The sequence below is a fragment of the Onychomys torridus genome, chromosome 8 (genome assembly GCF_903995425.1).
Source record: "Onychomys torridus chromosome 8, mOncTor1.1, whole genome shotgun sequence".
Classification (NCBI taxonomy): Eukaryota; Metazoa; Chordata; class Mammalia; order Rodentia; family Cricetidae; genus Onychomys; species Onychomys torridus.
The window spans coordinates 75,399,777-75,421,799 of record NC_050450.1 but is presented as its reverse complement, the minus strand read 5'-3'; the positions used below and the strand labels follow the sequence as shown (position 1 = coordinate 75,421,799).

Here is a 22,023-nt window from a genome sequence, read left to right as displayed (position 1 = left end):
CTGCAATTCCAGTTCCAGAGTATCCAACATCCTCTTCCCCAGGCACCATTGTGCTACACATACATGCAGCAAGCAAACACTCAAACATACATAATAAAATACATAAATTAAAAAAAAATTTTTTTAGCTGAGTACCATGGTAGTACAAGCCTTTAATCCCAGCACTTGGGAGGCAGAGGCAGGTGGATCTCTGAATTGGGGCCAGCCTGGTCTAAGAGTGAGTTAAAGGACAGTCAGGGCCACACAGAGAAATTCTGCGATCCCACCCCAACCAAAAAAAAAAAAATTTTTTTTAAATATCTTCAAATTTTTTTATTTTATATGTATGAATATTTTGCCTGCATGTATATCTGTGTACTACGCGTGTGCCTGGTGCCCTGGAAGTCAGAAGAGAGTGAAAGTTCCCTTCAAATTGGAGTTATAAATGGTGTGAGCTACCACACAGGTGCTGGGAATCAAATCCTGATCCTCTCTAAGAGCAACGGTGTTCTTAACTGCTGACCCATCTCTCAAGCCCCTAAAACTGTCTTCTAAACATATTTTTCTCCCTTTACAACAGAAATAAAATTTAGTGATGTTGGAGCTTATATATTCATATTTAACATATATTTTTATAAATTTAGTAATAATGGCATAAATAGAAAATTGCTAATTTCCATACTCCTCTACTAAGTAAACTAGTATAGTTCAAAACAATAAAGAAAAATTCAAAATTGAGTTGAAAATTTAGAAATATGAACAACTTACTGGGTAAACTTTTAACCTCCAGCAAAGTCCTGAAACTTGAAGAGGTGGGCTGTAAACAGGATCTGCTCTCTGGCGCAAAGTGCTAAAAAGAGAGAAAACCAACCAAATTCCAGCATCAAAACTATTATGAAATGGCTACAAGCAAAACCAAAAACCAACTGCACACCTTCAGCTTATATATAAACCACCGAACAACAGAAAGTGACTGAACAAATCAAACTGTCACTGAATAAGCGTGGACATACTTACATTGAATTAAAGATACTGAAACATTCAGCAGTATCTTTTAAGTCGTATTAAAACCCAACAAAAACTCAAAAACTGCCATCTAAGGGAAACTCAATATTCCAAATTTAATTCTGCTTCAGTAAGCACTATTACTACTTCAAAAACAAAAATACTGGGTTGGGGATTTAGCTTAGTGGTAGAGCACTTGCCTAGCAAGCGCAAGGCCCTGGGTTCAATCCTCGGCTTAAAAAAAAAAAAAAAACACGGGGAAATAACTCAATGGTACAACCTATGTTTAACGTGTGCACAGCCCTAGCTCAATATTAAGAACCCAAAATGATTAAACAAACGAAACAGGCCACTTCTGAATAGCATAATTTTTTAATGGAGAAATAAGAACATGTATCAACTCTTAATATTTGTAGGGAAAACTCAGCAAGGCTTTTAGCTACAAAATGATGCCATTAAGAACAACAAAATGGGCTGAGAAGGCAGCTTAGGCAGTAAAGGTCCTTTGCAACCACAAGGACCTAAATCAATCCCCAGAACTAAGTTAAAAACTCATAGGCATGGTAGCTTGCACTGGGGAGATGGAGACAGATGCTTCTCTGGACCTTGAAGGCCTGCCAGCCTAATGCATTTGCAAAGATTCTAGGACATGTACTGTTCTTTCAGAATACCTAAGTTCAGTTTCTAGCACCTACATTGAGTAGCTTACAACTGCCTGTTATTCCAGCTCCAAGGAATCTGACGCCCGGATCTGGACCCCTCGAGCACCTGCGCTCACACAGCACATACTTACAGATGCGCACATACATATAATTTAAAATAAAAAAGACAGCCAGGTGGAGCTGGTGCTAGTGCACGCCTTTAATCCCAGCACTCGGGAAGCAGGGTCAGGTGGATCTCTATGAGTTCGAGGACAGCCTGGGCTACAGAGTGAGTTCCAGGAAAGGCACAAAGCTACACAGAGAAACCCTGTCTCGAAAAACCAAAAAAAAAAAAAAAAAGAAGAAGAAAGAAAGAAAGAAAAAAGATAGACAGCACCTAAGGTTGTTTTCTGACCTCCACACATGAAGCCACACAACTATATACTAAACATACACACCAGCGCCAGCACCAGTACCAACATCACCATGGGGAAAAAAATGACTGTTTAATTATCAGCATTTATTCCCATTATTTCCCAAAGATCTCATATTTTTAGTTTCCTTTGTCCTGTTCTCTCAGTCTTTGTGATTTCATATATTTACTTCTAAGTACAATGGTGCATTCCTTTAATCCCAACCTGGTCCACATAGCAAGTTCCAAGGTTAGCTGGCTAAATAGCGAGACCCTGTCTCAAACGGGGGGGGGGGGGGGGGGGGGGGGGGGATAGATGAGAGACAATTGATTAAAGTTTCTAATTCTAGAGAAAATTAGCAAGGTCAAAGAAAACATGTAGTTTAACAAAAGAGCCTCTATATTTCTTACAATAATGACCTCTTGTCCATAACTCTTTACGTTTAGCATAGAAAAACAGGCACCCAGTAGCCAATTTTTATTCCTTTTAAACAAAAACTAAGTGTGCTCTCTTTTTAAAATATTTATTTTGGTACAGGTGTGGTGGCGGTTTAATCCCAGTACTTGGGAGGCAGAGGCAGGCAGATCTCTGTGAGTTCGAGGCCAGCCTGGTCTACAGAGTGAGTTCCAGGACAGTCAGGGCTACACAGAGAAACCCTGTCTTGAAAAACCAAAAAGTCCAACAAAGAGGTCAGGTAGAAAATGTAAGCCCAACTTCATGCACAGTCCCTTAAGATACTGCATGAAATTGCCTTGAGGTTATGTGTTATAATGTATACATGAAACAGAAATACATTTTGCTTTAGATCAAACCTTATATAACCAAGATATCTCATTATCTATGTGCATTCTTCTCCCCGTTTTTTGAGACAGGATTTCTCTGTGTAGTCCTGGCTGTCCTGGAATTAGTTCTGTAGATTAGACTGCCCTCAACTCAGAGATTTGACTGCCTCTGCCTCCAGAGTACTAGGATTGAAAGTGTGCACTACTACATCCAGCTCTATGTGCAAACATTTTAAACTCTGAAATCCAGACATTTCTGCCCTTAGAGATGAGAAATGAATCTCGGCATGCACACTCCAGACCAGCTCTGCTTCTAACAGGAAACTTTGGTTAAGGACTTCATTAGCTCGCTCCTACCATAGAGTAAGACCATCTTGGCTCTTACTTGCACACACACAAGAAAAAAACCAGTGTTCTCAAAACCTCTTACCTGAAGTTCTCTAATATAAAAGTAGCTGAATCATAAGATGGTACCAATTCACTAAAAAGAAACAAGATGAAAACATCAATTATCTTAATTTACAATTTCCATTTAGTTAAAAAACAAAACAAGATCCTTGAAAACTAGATGGCAGTAGTACCTATAAAATATTTCCAAGTCTTTATTAAGCACAGCATTAAATCAAAGCAGTTCATAAACCATAACAAGTTTATAATTAGAATAGAGATAGAGCAAACATTTACTTCAAGGTTATTTACTAGCAAATACCCACTATACACTTCAGTTATTTTGTATAGTTAGTTATTGGGCTCCTCAAGCATGCTAGGCAAGCATGCTATCACTGAGCTATGGCCCCAGCTCTCCTATAATTTTATTATAAGATTAGAATATATAATTGAGGGGAAACTGAGATGGGTTAGCACAGTACCACATTCTTGGCAAGGTAAGATGACATCAAGTAGCTTAAATTCCATATAATCTTCTCTGAGTCTAAAGAGAACTAATTGTAAGCAGAGGATAGATAAAGGATAATATATCTTGCTCCCAATCACCCTTAGATCACATGGTAGTTGGTGGCATTGTCATTAAAACATCACTTAACATAAAGTTGTACTATACACAGTATTATAATATGTTGTCATAATTCCAGTATGATTATAAATTGAACTAAATAGACTGGAAATCATTTTCACCATATCTTCAGATAGACTGTACCTACAGTAATTTGTGGTTTGCTAGGTGAACATGTTTAGTACAAATAAAAATTATTCTAAAATTTATCTAAGTAAGTTGATATGGTAATCATGCATGCAGCTCATAGAAGGTAGAGGCAGAAAGATCACAAGTTCAAGTCTAGCCTCAGTTAAATACCAAGTTTGAGGCTAGCCTAGGCTAGCTATATAAGGCCTCATCCCAAAAACAATAAAAGAACAAATTATCCAAACAGATCCCATATTTTCCAGAGTAGAAAGATATACTTTGCCCTGTGATTGTTACACATAAATTGTTTTGTTTTGTTTTGTTTTGTTTGTTTTTCGAGACAGGGTTTCTCTGTGTAGCTTTGACGCCTTTCCTGGAACTCACTTGGTAGCCCAGGCTGGCCTCGAACTCACAGAGATCCACCTGCCTCTGCCTCCCAAGTGCTGGGATTAAAGGCGTGCGCCACCACCACCTGGCCTACACATGCACTTTTTATCCAAACTGATCTTGTCAAGCACTCCCATCAAGTCCCCAGTCAACTGCTGGCACTTCTTAGAATACTAACATGCCACACCTCTACATCTTTGTGCCTAATAAATCTTGACTACTCCTTCACAAGAAGTCAAATACCCAGAGGCCTGCTCTAATGTCTCCCAATTATGTACTTTTATCACTCAACATACAAAACCCCAATTAGCAAGACCAATGTAATCAATACCTGGAAATCCTTTTAAGAGACCACAAACTTAATGAGAACTCTAAAGGGATCGTCTAAATAGTCTTCAAATTTCAACCAAAATTAATATGTTTTTGGCTATCACCCTAGGTAATATATAATCATACAAATTGGTCAGTTTACCTACCAATTCACCATATCCTCCAAAATGTAAAAAGACTTCAACCAATCCCGTTGTCTGATATACATGCTGTTTCTTTTGCTATGTGCTTATTCAATGACATGTGCTGTGTTTGCTATAAGCCAGATCCAGAGCACAGAAAATTCGTATCTATCCCAGGACATTGTGCTATTTCTACATGTCTTATGGTTTCTACTGCTGTGATAAACACCATGACCAAAAGCAACTTGGGAAAGAAAGAATTTAATTCAGCTTACAATTGTACTCTATCTCTGAGGAAAGTCAAGGTAGAAAACTCAGGGCAGGAACCTGGAAGGCAGGAACTGAAGCAGAGGCCATGGAGGAGGGCCTTATTGTGCTTATTGCCTTGCTGCGCATGGCGCCCTCAGTCTGCTTTCTTATACCACCCAGGACCACCTGCCAAGGGGTGGCACCACCCAGTAACCTGAACCCTCTCACATCAATCCTTAACCAAGAAAATGTCCTGAAGATCTGCCTAGAGGTCAATGAGATAGAGGAATTTTCTCAACTTAATTCCCACTTCCCAGATCTATCTAGATTTGTGTCATGTTGACAAAAACCCACCAGCACACTACATGTGTATTTCAAGAAGTCTACATGTAAGTGCAATGGACCTTCCGCAGACAGACGGCCTTGACCTTATGCTCGGTCTCAGCACTGCCTCAGCTTTTCATTGGTTCTCTTAGTTCTCCTCCTGAGACTACTCTGGTCATCATAAACAAATTCATGTCATGGTAGCGTTAATTCATCTGTTCTCACAGAATATGGGAAAGTAACCTCAAACTATCTCTATCCTGGCAATCTACAAGTAACGTATCTTTAAATGCTGAGACCACTGACTTTAGCAAAACACCAAGAACAAAGGGAAGAAGAGGGGGACCCAAAGGCATCCACCGTATGGGCTACATAAAATCTAGTTTCCCTTCCCAACTTGACCATTTCTCCCGGATATCTAAAATGATTATGAACTGACAATCTCCTCTATTTTTTTATGTCCTCTCTGAGGATACCTAAGCTGTCTTTTGATTACAATGCCCAATAATAAATAACGCTTCAAATTCTGGCTGAAATAACTCCCTTGTCTCTCCAATGTATTATTTTCATTCATAAACACATAGACTATTCTTTTATGAGTTTTGTTTATGTGATAGAGTCTCTTGTGGCCCAGGATGACCAATCATCCCGTTTCAACCTCCCAAATGCTGAGATTACAGGAGTGTGCACCACCACACTCTATTCTATAAAGTCTTAAAAGATAAAAGCAAAACAAAACCACCAGTCTGCAGGGTAACTCTTCCAGGGAAGATGCAGTGTTATGCAGCAATTTCCTCCAAGATTGAGATATTTCATCTCCCAGGAAAGTGCTTTAAAACAGAATTCAAAATCTCAATTACTCTTCCCTGAACCTAGAAGATAGGTTTCAGGAAGTCTTTGAAACTGGCCAGATTCACTAGGCCTCTCCCTCCCAAGAGTAAACAAGACCCCCCCACCCAGAGTCACTCTCAGAAAAGCCAAACTGTAAAGAAGATTCTTAGATAAGCCCAGCTTCCTGGAAGGAGAAGGGACCAGCAGAGCTGCCTGGAAGAGATTTAGAGCAACTACGCCACCTGACCTGGAAAAGACACAACCCAACCCATTGAATTGCCCTCAGGCTGTGCAGTGTGCTCCAGGTTCCCAGGTTTGAGAGCTGTCACCCATGCTGGGGTGGGCTTTGGTGAAGCAATTGTCACTGAGTCATTTCTGCTCCTTGAAGTAACCCCTCACCCATATTCCTGTAATTAACCCCAGTAAGACTCACTGGGTCACCAAGCTAGTGGTAATTGTACTTAGGTCTGTCAAGGGCTTCCTATCTGGGGAAAGTGTGTTGCATCTCCCTAGGGTAAGTCTTGCTACACAACACAGCCCCAACAAACAGTTTGTCCCTAAAGTCTTTCCCACTACATGAGTTCTGCTTTTCAGAATGTCTGGTACATATGTATCTTATACACACAAAAATGAGTAACAAATATTATACTAAACAATTCAAGGTGGAATACTTACCCAGTGAGCTTTTGTAATTCTTCTGCACTTTCTATGTACTTCCTTCAACAGTGCCCGGCACACAGTCACAAATATCTCACTGAGTTAACAGTCTTTACTACTCCACTCTAATGACCATTAGCAGATGGAAGTAAAAGCCATCCAGTCTCATGACCATAAAACTACAGAAAGATTGCATTGCACATCTAAACTTTGGTCTGTAACAACATCAATGAATGCTGGTGTTCCATAGTTGGTCATCTTTTATTTGCTGGAATGAATTACTAGAGAGAAAGAGAATGGTTCTCAAGCACAGAAAGTTCAACATTTAATTATTAGGCTGGAAAGCATTGTTATTTGCTTGGTCAGTTGCCCAAAGTGGTAACAGGATGAGAATTTACCTGTCAATGGTTCCCAAACTGTAGTGGGGTTTTACTCACGGTATTCAAACCACATTTTGTGAGGACTGCAAATGTAGCCTGGTTGTAGAATTTGCCTAGCATTTGGGAAGCCCTGATCTCAATCTCTAGCACCAAACAAATGGAGGACTAGAGGTAATGAGTCTTGAGGCCAACCAGAGCAACACAACAAGACCAAAACAAAGAGACAAAAGAACCCTGCAAATGCCCATTTGTACATACAATGTTATCCTACATTGCAGAATGACATCAAGGGAAGTCACTGTGAAGAAATGAGGCAAAGTCATGAAAGCAGGGCCCTAATCCAAGGAAAGTGGTAAGCACATGAGAATTAAAAGCACCGTAGACTCATCTCTCTCCTTTCATGAACAGAGAAAACGTCCTGTGAAAACAAAGCCAAAGCAGCTGTCTGTTAACTTAAGAGGACTTGCAGATTCTTGTTTGCATTATTATCTTGAATTTCTTGCCTTCAAAGTAACGAAAAAATTAATTTCTGTTGGTTTAGCAACCAGTCTGTTGTATTTTGCCATTGCTGGCTCAGCAAATTCTCCTCCCACCCTCTCTCTCTCTCTCTCTCTCTCTCTCTCTCTCTCTCACACACACACACACACACACACACACACACACACACACACAGAAACTTCATGTCCAAGTAATCTCAGTGATATTCTACTATTGACAATTTTTTACATTGACAACTTTCTTTTAAATAATTTAACTTTATTTTATGTGCATTGGTGTGCAGGCAGCAGATCCCCTGGAACTGGAGTTACAGACAATTATAAGCTGCTATGTGGGTGCTGGGAATAGATCCCAGGTCCTCTGGAAGAAGAGCCAATGTTCTTAACCACTGAGCCATCTCTCCAGCCCTAAACTGACGACTTTTAAAAGGGTTTACTCTTTTGAAAATTCTGTGTACAGTGTGTCTGGGTTTATATATACATATGCAAGTGCCCTCAGAGTCAGAGGCATCTGCTCCCTTGAGACTGGCGTCACACAAAGCTGAGCCATCTGACACTGTGCAAGAAAGTCAACTAGGGACATGGAGGTGAGCACACTGCTCTCCTAAGCGCCCGCTCAGCCATCAATCCTCCTGTGCTATCCTGACAATTTTTGAGGGGATCCCAAATGATCCTTACACTGATAAGACCCACTTAGCTGGGAGGGGGTGGTGCATGCCTTTAATCTCAGCACTTAGGAGGTAGAGGCAGATAGATTTCTGTTGAGTTTGAGGACAGCCTGGTCTACAGAGTGAGTTTTAGGACAATGAGAACTACACAGAGAGACCGTGCCTCAAAAACTGAAACAAGAAAGAAAGGAGGAAGGAAGGAAGGAAGGAAGGAAGGAAGGAAGGAAGGAAGGAAGGAAAGAAGGAAGGAGAAGAACCACCACTAATCTAGGATGGGTATAGTGCATAAATTTAATCCCAGCACCCAAAAGGCAGAGGTAGATTAGCCTGCTCTACACAGCAATTTTTAGGCCAGCTAAGGCTATACAATAAAACCTTGTCTCTGGGGTAATAAAAATTGATTTTAAAATAATTTAATGACACCATGTGAATCTATGTATGCTGCTGAGAAGAATTTGAAGATTCAGCCCAAGCTGAAAAATCAAAAAAGGTACCAAGATTGCAAACATTTTCTACTAGTTGCTTCTGCCTACTTCTTTTAAAATCTGGAGATTCTATGTCACCTACATAACTTTTTGGTATTCTATGTACATTTAAGTTTTGATTAACAAGATACACATTAATTTAAAAGGCAAATAGAAGAATGAATAGGGCCTTTGAGAGGCAGAGTAGTAAAGGCACTTACTGCCAAACCAGACCATCAGAATCCAATTCCTTAGATCCAAATGGTGAAGAGAGGGAAGAGACTCCCTAGGCTGTGCTCTGGCCCTCAACGGCAGCACAGCTGAGGGCAGCACAGCGTCCAGGAACCACTTCCTACCCCACACAAAGGAGAGGCAGAAGAGTACACACCTACCAAGTCAGTAAGAGCACCTGTGTTCTATGGAAAATGGAGCTCTAATTAAAGAACACTATTCTAATTCCCTTTCAGTTTCCCTTTACAACAGAAGTATGAGCCCATCACATCCCTGGAGTTATGTTCTCTCCTTTCCACCCAGCAGATTCTAGGAAATCCAATTCAAGCCACGGAATCAAAGAGCCCCACTGAGCAAGCTCAAAGGCCTATCATATATTTTGGGAACAGATTTATGAGCTCACTACATTATAATACTTTTAAGTACCTTAAAAGGAGATGTTAGCTAGTAATGTTGGCACATACCTGTAGCCTCAACACTTGGGAGGTGGAGGCAGGAGGATCAGGAGTTCAAGTCCAGCCTCAGTTACATAGTGAGTTTAATTAAGACTACCCTTGTTTACATGAGGCCATTTCTTAAAATGAGTTAAGAAAAAAAGCTTATTCAGTATCTTTGGAGCCCCTTCCATGCTCCAGAATATTTTCTCATGTTTCCTTAATAAATCTACATTTGATCTGTTTAATTTAAAAAAGAAAAAGGGGCTGGAGAGGTGGCTCAGAGGTTAAGAGCACTGGCTGTTCTTCCAGAGGTCTTGAGTTCAATTCCCAGCAAACACATGGTGGCTCACAACCATCTGTAATGAGATCTGGAGCCCTCTTTTGGCCTGCAGGCATACATGCCTTGTACATAATAAATAAATAAATCCTTTTTTTTTGGTTTTTTGAGACAGGGTTTCTCTGTAGCTTTGGAGCCTGTCCTGGAACTCACTTTGTAGACCAGGCTGGCCTCGAACTCACAGAGATCCACCTGCCTCTGCCTCCCGAGTGCTGGGATTACAGGCATGCACCACCACCGCCTGGCAATAAATAAATCTTTTTAAAAAAATTGGGGATTTAGCTCAGTGGTAGAGCGCTTGCCTAGCAAGCGCAAGGCCTTGGGTTCGGTCCTCAGCTCTGGGAAAAAAAAAAAAAAAGAAGACAGAAAATAAAAGGAAGAAAAAGAAAAATGGCTTATTGAATTATATACCTTTATATACAAACTTAAAATGGAAATACAATTTTTATATATATATATATATATATATATATATATATATATATATATATATAATTTTTTTCTTTACTGTGAATGTCACTGTCACCATCCCAGCACTGGGAGGGCACACAGCTTTAACCCCTGTGTGCGGAGGGAAGAGAAACACACTGTTAAAACTGTCATACCTGGTAAAGTCTGGTGGAACAGGTGTGGTAACAAAGGATGCCATGGGTTTTCGGTGAACTTGCTGAAACATCATTAAGATCTCTGAGCTCTTAGATATCAGCTCACTCTTACTGCAAGACCGCAGCTGTGTGAGGAAAAAAGAGTATCTCAACCAACAAAAATATTGTTCAATGGCACTTCAAAATTTTTAATGAAAAGGGCCAGGTGTGGTAGCCCACACCTTTAATCCCAGAATTTGGGATACGGAAGCAGGATTTGAGTTTTATACCAGACTAGTCCACACAGCAGTTCCAGGCCAGTCTGGTCTACACATCAAGATCCAGGTCAGTCAGGGCTACATAGTGAAATCTTGCCTCAAAATAAATAAAAGAATTTTCATTAAGAAAAATTGAAGCCAGGTATGGATGGTGGTGCATACTTTAATCTTGTTGCTTGGAAGGCAGACAAGCAGATCTTTGTGAGTTCAAGGCTAGCCTAGTCTACATAGTCAGTTTCAGAGCAGCCAGGCAACTAATAACTGTTGAGAAGAATTAGCCTCTCCAAGGGATGAGCCCGTAAACCACTGTCCAATACAGAGTTTAGCCCTGAAGTCATACATACAAAACAAAAACGTACTCGCATGCACACACGCACTGCACATACACGGCAATAGAAATGAAAAAGGAGTTACCAATATGGGGAAAGCTTGGGAGGAGAAGGGATGAAACATGGGAGGTGTTAGAAGCAGCAAAGGAAAAGGGCTAATAATTTAATATATACATACAGAGAGATCTGCCTGCCTCTGCCACCCAAGTGCTGAAATTAAAGGTGTGTACCACCACTGCCTAGCTTTTTTTTAAATTAATTATATTTTATTTAAAGTGTATTAAAATAATATTTAAAAACTGGATAATTACAAAGCTAATTGTACTGATATATTGTGTACCCTCATAAAGCTTGCCTAAGGATCAGAGGACAGAGCTAGCCACTAGATTAGACATAAAGGTCAGGCAGTGGTGACACACACCCTTAATCCTATCACTCAGGAGACAGAGATCCATCTGAATCTCTGAGTACAAGGCTACACTGAAAACAGAGCCAGGCAGTGGTGGCACACACTTTTAATCCCAGGAAGTGATATCTGGGCAGAGAAAGTTACATAAGGCATGAGGAAACAGGAACTCGCTTTCTTTAGACTGAGGATTTTCGTAGAAGTAAGAACTAATGGCTGGCTGCTCTGCTTCTCTGATCTTTCAGCTTTCACCCTGATATCTGACTCTGGATCTTTTACTAAAAGACCATCTAAGATTCAAACAACATCAAGTTGGTTATTTAGTGAAATTGGGCTGGAAAGATGGCTCAGAGATTAAGAGCACTGGCTAGTCTTTCAGAGGTGCAGAGTTCAATTCCCAGCAACTGCACAGTGGCTCACAACCATCTGTAATGAGAACTGGTGCCCTGTTCTGGTAGGCAGGTATATATGCAGGCAGAACACAGTATACATAGTAAATAATAAATTTTTTTAAAAAAGATTTATTAAGAAAAAAAAAGAAAAAGAAAAAATGAAATTAAGACTAAAATAAGTCAGGCATTGGTGGTGCAGGCCTTTAATCCCAGCACTTAGGAGGCAGAGGCAGGTGGATCTCTGTGCAGCCTGGTCTACAAAGCAGGTTCCCCCAGGACAGCCAGTACTATTACATAGAGAAACCCTGCCTCAAAAATCTACAAAAGAGAAAATAACTTTCAAGAGTAGGAATGTAACGGGGCTGGTAATAGCCTAGCATGCAAGGAGCCCTAGGTTCACCCCAACTGAGCCTGTTAGCACATTTGCAATGCCAACATTTGGGAGGCGGAAGATTAGAAATTCAAGGACATTCTTCAGTTACATGACGAAATTAAGGTTAACCGATGCTTACATGAAACTCTATCTCAAAAAATCTTTTTAAAAATTTAAAAACAGGGACTGGAGAGACTGTTCTGCAGTTAAAGCAGTTAAGATCATTTATCACTGTTGCAGAAGACCCAGGTTTAGTTTCCAGCACCTACAAGATGGTTCACAAATTTCTAATACTCCAGTTACAGGGGATCTCACATTCTCTTCTGGCCTCCTTGAGCACCAGGCACACGTGTGGTACATACATAAGCAGAAATTCTCACATACATATTTAAGTTTCAAAGCAGGTTTGAAAAATTAAGAAACTTTAGAGAATCTAGGTTTACTTGCATTTTAATAATTAAATCATTAAATTTATAGGATTTTAATCAACTTTTCCCTATTTTAGGGTTAAATTAAAAAAATAAGCAACTTCAAATATATTTTCACACTGATACAGTTAAACTACTTTATATAGCATACATTATATATTAATGAACAGGTAGATACTCCTTTAACAACAAGCATTTCTAATAATAATAATTATATATGGCCACTAGAAATGCTGATATCATACACATATCTCATACACACAATCCTATCGGTTCCTGAAATATTAAGTCAGAGATAAAGAATGAGAAATTCTTTTTGGTTTTGTGGCTGGAGAGATAGCTCAGCAGTTAAAAGCACCTGCTTATGTTGCAGAGACCTGGGTTTGATTCCCAGCACCCACATGGTGACTCACAACAGCTTTTATCTTCAAGTCCAAGGGATTCTACCTCTTCTTCTGGCCTCTCAAGCACCAGACATGCATGTTGTGCACATACATACATGCAGGCACTCAGACAGACATACCATATAAAATAAATCCTTTATAAAAAAAAAGGGAATGAGAAATCTATTGTAGTAAAATGTGCATGGCAGTATAGTGATATTTTATTTGTATTGAAATGTGATTTTATTTGTATGTTAATAAAGTTGCCTTGAGGTCAGAGCAGGCCAGAGCACAAGCTGGGGGGTGGTGGTGCATGCCTTTAATCCCAGCACTTGGGAGGCAGAGCTAGGTAGATCTCTGTGTGTTCAAGGACACAGCCCCCATGGCAGACACTCGCCTTTAATCTCAATACCAACCATAGAAGACCTGGAGTTCTGTACAAACAGGCAGTGATGAGGAGGTCATGTGGCTGGGTTTACAACCAATGAGAAAACAGAACAGAAAGTCTATAAATAGACAGGACACACAGAAGTAGCTCTCTTGCGGAGAAGAAGGACAGCAGAAGCAGTGAAGGGTAAGGTTTTCCGCTCTTGCTCTGACCTCGTGGTTTTTAACTCTGCAATCCGTTCTGTGTTTCTTATTTAACAAGACGGTTACATCTACATTTGGTGCCCAACGTGGCAAGAATTCATTAAAAAACCGCTTGCCTTGGCAGTGGGTCCAGCTTCCCGCCTGGGCGGGCCCAGCTCCCGAGCCCCGGCCTAACCCCGGCCTAACCTGGGCCTAGTTCAGCTTAGTACCCAGGCCCAACCTACCTTAGCTATGGGCGGTTACAGCCGCAGCTGGAGTTACTTGCTTAAAAAGCCGGTGCTACGAACAACTCAGGCCTGCGGGAGCTACCGCTAATTGCAGGAGCTACACGCAACTGCAGATAGGCTGCTTTTGGCTGAAACGCCAGCGCACGTGATCGGTCGGAGCTTAAGGAAGCCAGAGCCCAGGCTCGACTCGGCTCAAACGGGAACACTGAAGCAGTTGGATTCAAGCTTTTAGCCAGAACGTGGCTACGCTTTCTTGCTGCTCTCTCTCTCTCTATGGATTCCCACCTCGGACGCTAGGTAGCTGTTTTGAAATTCCCTTGGATTTCTACTGTCCTATGCAGAATTCGTAAGTCATTTATATCAGATATTTTAAAGGAAACTATTTAAAAGAGATTTTTTTCCACATTAAAAAAAATGGGTTTTATGTGTACATTGGAAGAAAATTGGGCTTTGTTTGAAATTTTAGGCAGTCTGATAATGGAACAACTATATGAGAAGATTAATGTTGATCAAATTATGTACATTATTAATCTTCTTATCCTTATTTTACTATTTAAAAACATAGTCAATTTAAGTGCCAGGATAAAAATTTTAGAAAAACCTGTCAAACCTGTTAAAATGAATTACAGAGAAATTCAGATTCAGACAGAAGAAATTAACAGTGAAGTTGTTTCAGGATTGGATTATAAGGTTACAGAAAGAAAGCCTGTTTTCACACAATCACCCTTAATTTATCTGGTAACCATACAACAGCAACCTGGTCAAGTGAATACACAAAATATTTGGACTCCAGTTGAAGGTTTAAGGAAGCAATAGTATCTTATGGCATGCATTCTCCATATGTAAAGCAAATGTTAAACTCCTGGTCAAATTATAATAGGATTATATCACAGGACTGGCGGGAGCTGGCACAGGCTGTTCTGGAACCCGGACAGCAGCTCCAGTGGCAAATGTGGTTCAAAGAGGAAGCTAAAAACATAGCAAAACAATGTAGGGATAGAGGTATACAAATCTTCCAGGATCAGCTTGTTGGAGAAGGCCAATATGTTGCAGTACAAACACAATGTTTATATGATATCCAAACTATAATTCTATGTCGAATGGCAACCTTGAATGCAAGGGACAGAGTTGAGGAACCAGGAAAGAAAACTGAGTCATTTACAAAGGTTATACAGGGCCCAAAAGAATCTTTCACAGATTTCTTACAAAGACTGACTTCAGCAGTAAAGAGAATGGTCCCAAATTCAGAAGTTAGCCAGATAATAATTGAATCTTGGCTTTTGAGAACACAAATGCAGCATGCAAGAGAATAATCAGGCCGTTAAAGGCAAGATCTGCACCCTTGGAAGATTGGATTAGAGACACGGTTAATGTTGAGGCTCATGATCATGATAATATGTGGGTAAGCAATTTCAAGAGGTTTGAGAAATGTCAGATGTTTTGGATGTGGAAAGCAAGGACATTTGAAAAGGGACTGTAAACAGGGCACTTCTAGAAACAATGTTTCTTCAAGGAACAATGGCAACAGAATGCCCCTTCCTTCTGGAGTATGTAGAAGGTGTGGTAAGGGAAGACACTGGACCAATGAATGTAGATCAACAAGGGACAGACAAGGTAATACTTTGCCTCAGTCTTCGGGAAACTCCCAGAGGGGCCTCAGGCAGGCCCCTACAGTGAATCCAGTTCACACCTTTCCTGCAATCATAGAGGAGACCCCTACTAAGAGCAGTTAAATAACCAAATGCCTATTGGAATAAACCAGGCTACTCAGAGTAACGGAACAACTGAGACAGAGAGAACAGAAAATTCAGGAGAAACCATAAAGAAAATTTTTTGGCAAACTTCTATAAATGAACAAAGACCAAAATTAACAATAAAAATAAATGGTGTTTTGTTGTCTGGTCTGGTAGACACAGGTGCTGATGTGACTATAATTGCACCAGAATTTTGGCATCCATCTTGGCCTCTTCAGGAGGTAAATGTTCAACTGTTAGGAATTGGAACATTATCTCAAGTGAAACAGAGTGCAAGATGGCTCGAATGTATAGGCCCAGAAGGACAGAGAGGCAGATTAAAACCATATGTGGCTAACATAGCTATGAACCTGTGGAGTGGAGACCTGTTACAACAATGGAATATTCAGATTAACATCCCTCCAACCTCAGAAATAAATCATAAACTAGCACATGTCTCTGGGAGAAATATTAGAAGGTATTATTCTAATGAGTGGTCACCAGCCATCCATATTATACAAGAACAGGGCACAAAAACTGATGATCTTCCAAAGACACCAACAGCTCTACCTTTAAAATGGTTAACAGACAAGCCTGTATGGGTTCATCAATGGCCTTTAACAACAGAGAAACTCCAGGCTTTAGAAGAGCTGGTAGAAGAACAGTTAAATGCTCAGCATATTGAAGAATCTACTAGCCCATGGAATTCTCCTGTATTTGTTATTAAAAAGAAATCTGGTAAATGGAGAATGGTAACAGACCTTAGAGCAATTAACAAAGTAATTCAGCCAATGGGCTCTCTACAATCTGGAATTCCTTTGCCTACTCTGTTACCTAAAGGATGGCCTCTCATAGTTATCGATTTAAAAGACTGTTTCTTTTCAATACCCCTACAAGAAAAAGACAGAGAAAGATTTGCTTTCATGGTGCCTACTTAACAATAATTCTCAACCGGTTAGAAGATTTCAATGGAGAGTCCTCCCACAGGGAATGTTGAATAGTCCAACCCTGTGCCAATATTTTGTACAACAGCCCTTGGAAGTGATACGTAAAAAATTTCCTAAATCTATAATTTATCATTATATGGATGGTATTTTACTAGCTGACTCAAATGCAGATACTTTAGAAAAAATGTTTGAAGAAGTAAAGAAAATATTGCCTTGCTGGGGATTACAAATTGCTCCTGAAAAGCTACAAAGAGATTCTATTAATAATTTAGGATATAAAATAGAGCTACAAAAAATTAGACCTCAAAAAGTGCAAATTAGGAGAGATCACCTACAGACTCTTAATGACTTTCAAAGATTATTTGGGGACATTTCTCATCTACGAACTATTGTTGGGGTAAAAAATGATGAACTGAATAATTTGTTCAAAACCTTAGAAGGTGACAAGGACTTAAATAGTCCAAGAGAATTATCACCTGAAGCTGAGAAAGAATTGGCCTTGGTAGAGAAAAAAGTACATGAAGGACATGTGGATCGTATTGATCCAAAGCTGGATTGCATTTTGGTTATTTTACCTTCTAGGCATTCTCCTACAGGAGTATTAATGCAGAGAGAAGATATTATATTGGAATGGATATTTTTACCAAATAAACCAAATAAAAAATTAAAAACTTATGTGGAAAAAAATCTCTGACTTAACTTTGAAAGGAAAATTGAGACTTCGTCAATTAGGAATAGACCCAGCAGAAATTGTTGTACCTTTAACTAAAGAGGACATTGAAAAATTATGGACAGAAAGTGAACCTTGGCAAAGAGCTTGCAATAATTTTTTGGGAGAAATTAACAGCAAATATCCTAAAAGCAATAGAATTGATCTTATAAAGAGAGCTGATTGGATCTTGCCTCGAATTGTATGTGAAAAACCCATATCTGGAGTTCGGACATTTTATACAGATGCCAACAAACAAGGAAAGGCAGGTTACAAATCAGAAAATTTAAGTAAAGTGGTTCAAAGTCCTTATAATTCAGTTCAAAAATCAGAATTGTATGCTATTCTGTTGGTATTAATGGATTTTTCAGAACCTCTCAACATAATTACTGACTCTCAGTATGCAGGATAGAGTGGTATTACATATTGAGACTGCAGAATTTATCCCTGATGCTTCAGAATTAACTTCACTATTTATTCAATTACAAGATACAATCAGGGAAAGGAGTCATCCTTTATATATAACTCACATCCGATCCCATACTGGTCTGCCAGGCCCTCTAGCACAAGGTAATGATGAGATTGATAAATTATTGATAGGAAATGTGCTGGAGGCCTCAGAATTTCATAAGAAACATCATGTCAATAGTAAAGGTTTGAAAAAGGATTTTTCCATAACCTGGCAACAAGCCAAGGAAATTGTAAAGAAATGTCCTACTTGTTCCTTCTATAATCAGACACCATTACCAGTAGGATGTAACCCAAAGGGTACTCAGAGGAATGAAATCTGGCAGATAGATGTGTTTCACTTTGCGGAATTTGGAAAATTGAAATATGTACACCATACTATCAATACTTATTCAGGATTTCAATGGGCGACTGCTTTGAGTTCTGAAAAAGCTGATTCTGTAATCACTCATTTGCTAGAAGTTATGGCCATCATGGGTATACCTGCACAAATTAAAACTGACAATGCTCCAGCATATGTCTCTATTAAAATGAAACAGTTTTTTGCTTATTATGATATAAAGCATATTACAGGTATACCACATAATCCTACAGGCCAAGCAGTTATAGAAAGATCCAACAGAACTCTAAAGGACATGATAAATAAACAGAAAGGGGTAACAAAAACCCCCAGAATAGACTGCACAATGCTCTATTAACTTTGAATTTTCTCAGTGCTAATGAGAAAGGAACAACAGCTGCAGAGAGACATTGGTTAATAGAAAAAACTACAGAATTAAATCAGCCTATATACTTCAAGGATGTGCTGACCTCAGAATGGAAACCAGGGTATGTGTTACATTGGGGACAAGGTTTTGCTTTTGTTTCTGCAGGAGAAGATAAGCTGTGGGTACCATCAAAACTGATAAAGGTTCGATTTGAACAAGAGAGACCTCTTAATTAGAGGAGGTGATAGTTCATCAACCAACATGACCATCCAGTTTAAACTCACTTATACCATTAATACATGCCTTTTCATTTAATCAGATGTACCTTGCCAAAAGGGGACCTCCCCAAAATTAGTCTTGGGGAAGGGTTTTTGTTTTTGTCTTTTAGGAGAATGAAGGCTAAGGAATCTGAAGAACATTGGACAAATGAGACAACTGAAGAAAAAGGACAAATCATCTGTCCCAGGAAAAAGAGTAAAATGGCCTATTGGTATATCATCTACAAAATTTCACAAATCTTCCTAAATGTTTGTTTCTGCTCTTCTCTAAAAAATTAATACTATTGGTCTTCTTGTAGACCCAGTTCAATTAAAGTTTAAAGCTGACTTTGGAGTTGGAGAATGGCTCTCTCCTGCTTTAAACTCAAGCATGTTGTTAAAAGGAAAATGAAAACTCCCTGTATCATACCAGAAGAAAGAGCCAACTTCTGACATGGGACAGGAGAAAAACCAAATTACTTAAGGGACTATTCTATTACTAATCTCAATTCTTTGATTCTATTCTGATTCTTTAAACTTTTCTTAAAGTATGAATTTTATATCAAAATTTACAAGATATATATATATAATATTAAACTTTGTTAAGATAATAATGGTCACATAGAATACTAATTAATTTGAGAAAAGGCTTCGATTAGCTGCCTATACATGTCTTTGTGTTCGAGTCTCTTTTCAGTTTTCTGCAGGAAATCACGGCCAGGCCTAACATCAACTGAAATCTCCAGGAAGAAGATGGGGCTCCACAACGACAATTCCACGTAGAAAATAATATCACTAAGTTGACAAACATCATCTACAGATCAGCTTTGGACTACAAAGTGCTTAGAGCAATTCTGAGATGGCTAACTGAGATGATCCAGTTTCAAAGACTACTTGAATAAGAACTTGAGATAAACCCTGAACTTTGGCATTATGGATAACAAAGAATATAGTTACCTTTCCTAGAATTTGTCAATTAACCCAAAATTTTTCTTTTCAGAATAAAGATATCTTCGCCCATACCCAGCAGGAAGCAATTTTAAGAATGCGACGCCCACATTCCCAAAGGGGTGGTGTGGGGTGGGTAGTTTTTTGGTCTTTTGGTCTTTTTATGGGTATTGGGTCTGGGATAGTTTTCATTGTTTAGGAGGGTTGGTTACAAGTTGTTGTTAAGGGTTAGGAAAAGGGCTAGGCAAAAGGTGCTCGTTTAAAAAAAAAAAAGAAAAGAAAAAGACAATCACTAGTTTTAAATACTTTACACTGGATTGGATTGTTTTATATTGTATACAAATTATTATTATTAAGATTGATATTGTTAGAATATACCATACACATATTTCTAATCTTGCTCGAGATATTGTATTTATACCATTCATTTAACAATGTAATGCAATTTGCTAATCTTTGAATGTTAGTATTACCAACTATTAGGATATATAGAAATGAAAGTTAGTGGTTAGACGTTACAATTAAACTTGTAGTCATATTAGGTATGTTTTCAAGATCAAACAGATATATTTTAGATAGACAGGTCATCTTCAAACCCTTCAGAGATCTACAGAATATGGCATTTAAAATGTTTTAATAACTTAGGAATTTTTCTTTTTTGCTATGACTATGAGACATGTCCGCTCCTGGCGGTACCAATCTACTTCAGAGAAAATATGAACATTGAAGAAACTGCATATGGAGTTAACTTTCATTGTGGCAAAAGTTAGCCACTGGACAACAAAGTATCCTCAAATCAACTGCTGACAAACAGGACAGACAGGACACGAAACCAAGGACTACCAATTCTTGCCAAAACAAGAGTGGTTGTGGCTTTAACAAAAGGCATCTTCTGAAGCCAGGACAATGGCACCAGCCCTGAAGTGAGTGGCCTTTGCAATCTGTAAAAGGTACCGTGCCCTTTTCTTCGAAGGCAGCTGAACAGGGAGTGGGCCAACGGCTTCTGATGTGCAATGGAACAGCGGATGAAACAGTTATTCTTGAAGAATAACTAAGCTCACCCTTCTCAAAAGTAGACTGGCATTTAATAGAGGGATGTGGAGAAGAACAGGATGCCGAGATGAAGCTACATATACACAGCCAAGAAAAATGGACAGCTGAATTGAAGAAAAAACATCAATAATTTCCAGAATTTAAAATCCTGAATCATGACATGACACTAATGGAATTCAGGTGTTTCTGGTACATGGAATGCTCTCACCAAATGTGAGGTCAAACTGTTGACCTTGTACACATCCTAGTTCACAAATGAGTCTGTCAGATACGCTAAGCCTATAGGCTGAAGATGATGCCCCAACACTGCAGAGAAACCTCAGGTGACTGTCCAGGCAGCTGGCTGTTTCTGTCAACTCACATTTTTTTTTGGAAGCTGCTTGCATGCACTTCCTGTTTTTATTTTTTATTAGGTAGTATTATTTCCTTCTTGGGTCTCTGAGGGAGTTGAAGATCAGTTAGTTATAATTATCTTTGTTAAGGATTTCAGAAAAACTCACTAAGAGCTGTAAATGTATAAATTTGAAAGACGTTCTAAGACAGTTCCGTTAGCAATATAAGTTAGGATAGAAAGTGAATCAGGTACATTTTGGACTTACCAATATAGGATAGATGATGGAATTATTTTCTCTGAATTTGTCAAATGCAAGTGGACTAGACATTGTTTAGGTATTTATTGTTTGTATATATGGTATATATAGTTATTGTACTTTTGTATATAGTTTTTCTTATATTAGTTATAACTTTTTCCTTTTGTTCTTTTTATTAAAATAGAAAGGGAGAAATAATGATATTTTATTTTTATTGAAATGTGATTATGTGATTTTATTTGTATGTTAATAAAGCTGCCTTGAGGTCAGAGCAGGCCAGAGAAGAAGTTGGGCAGTAGTGGTGCATGCCTTTAATCCCAGCACTTGGGAGGCAAAGCCAGGCGATCTCTGTGTGTTCAAGGACACAGCCAGCATGGCGACACACACCTTTAATCTCAATACCAACCATAGAAGACCTGGAGGTCTGTACAAACAGGCAGTGATGAGGAGGTCATGTGGCTGGGTTTACAACCAATGAGAAAACAGAACAGAAAGGAAAAGAAATCTCCAATAAAGAGAACCTTAGGAGGTAGCTGCATAACAGGCACACAGGAAAACACAAGCATTTCTAGGCCAGTGAGGTGGCTCACTAGTAAAAGTGCTTACCACTGTGACACAGGTTCAACTATCAGAACCAATGGTGGAAGAGCTTTGAGTCCCAAAAGCTGTACTCTGACCTGCATTTCTGTGCACATTGGCAAGTTTATGCCAGCATTCAAACATACACCAATCTCACACACACACA

The 22,023-nt window shown here is 39.2% G+C and overlaps 1 protein-coding gene across 5 annotated transcripts in view; it reads right to left on the bottom strand.

Moving 5' to 3' along the window:
• Trim37 (tripartite motif containing 37) overlaps nt 1–22,023 on the bottom strand; it is a 138,832-nt gene that overhangs the window by 85,428 nt on the left and 31,381 nt on the right. For all 5 annotated transcript variants that reach the window (XM_036195489.1, XM_036195488.1, XM_036195491.1 and 2 more), the window contains exons 9-11: nt 10,481–10,605; nt 3,251–3,301; nt 748–829 (exon numbers count right to left, since the gene is read on the bottom strand). In XM_036195489.1, coding sequence (XP_036051382.1) covers nt 748–829; nt 3,251–3,301; nt 10,481–10,605 — 258 coding nt within the window. The remainder of the gene's footprint in view (nt 1–747; nt 830–3,250; nt 3,302–10,480; nt 10,606–22,023) is intronic.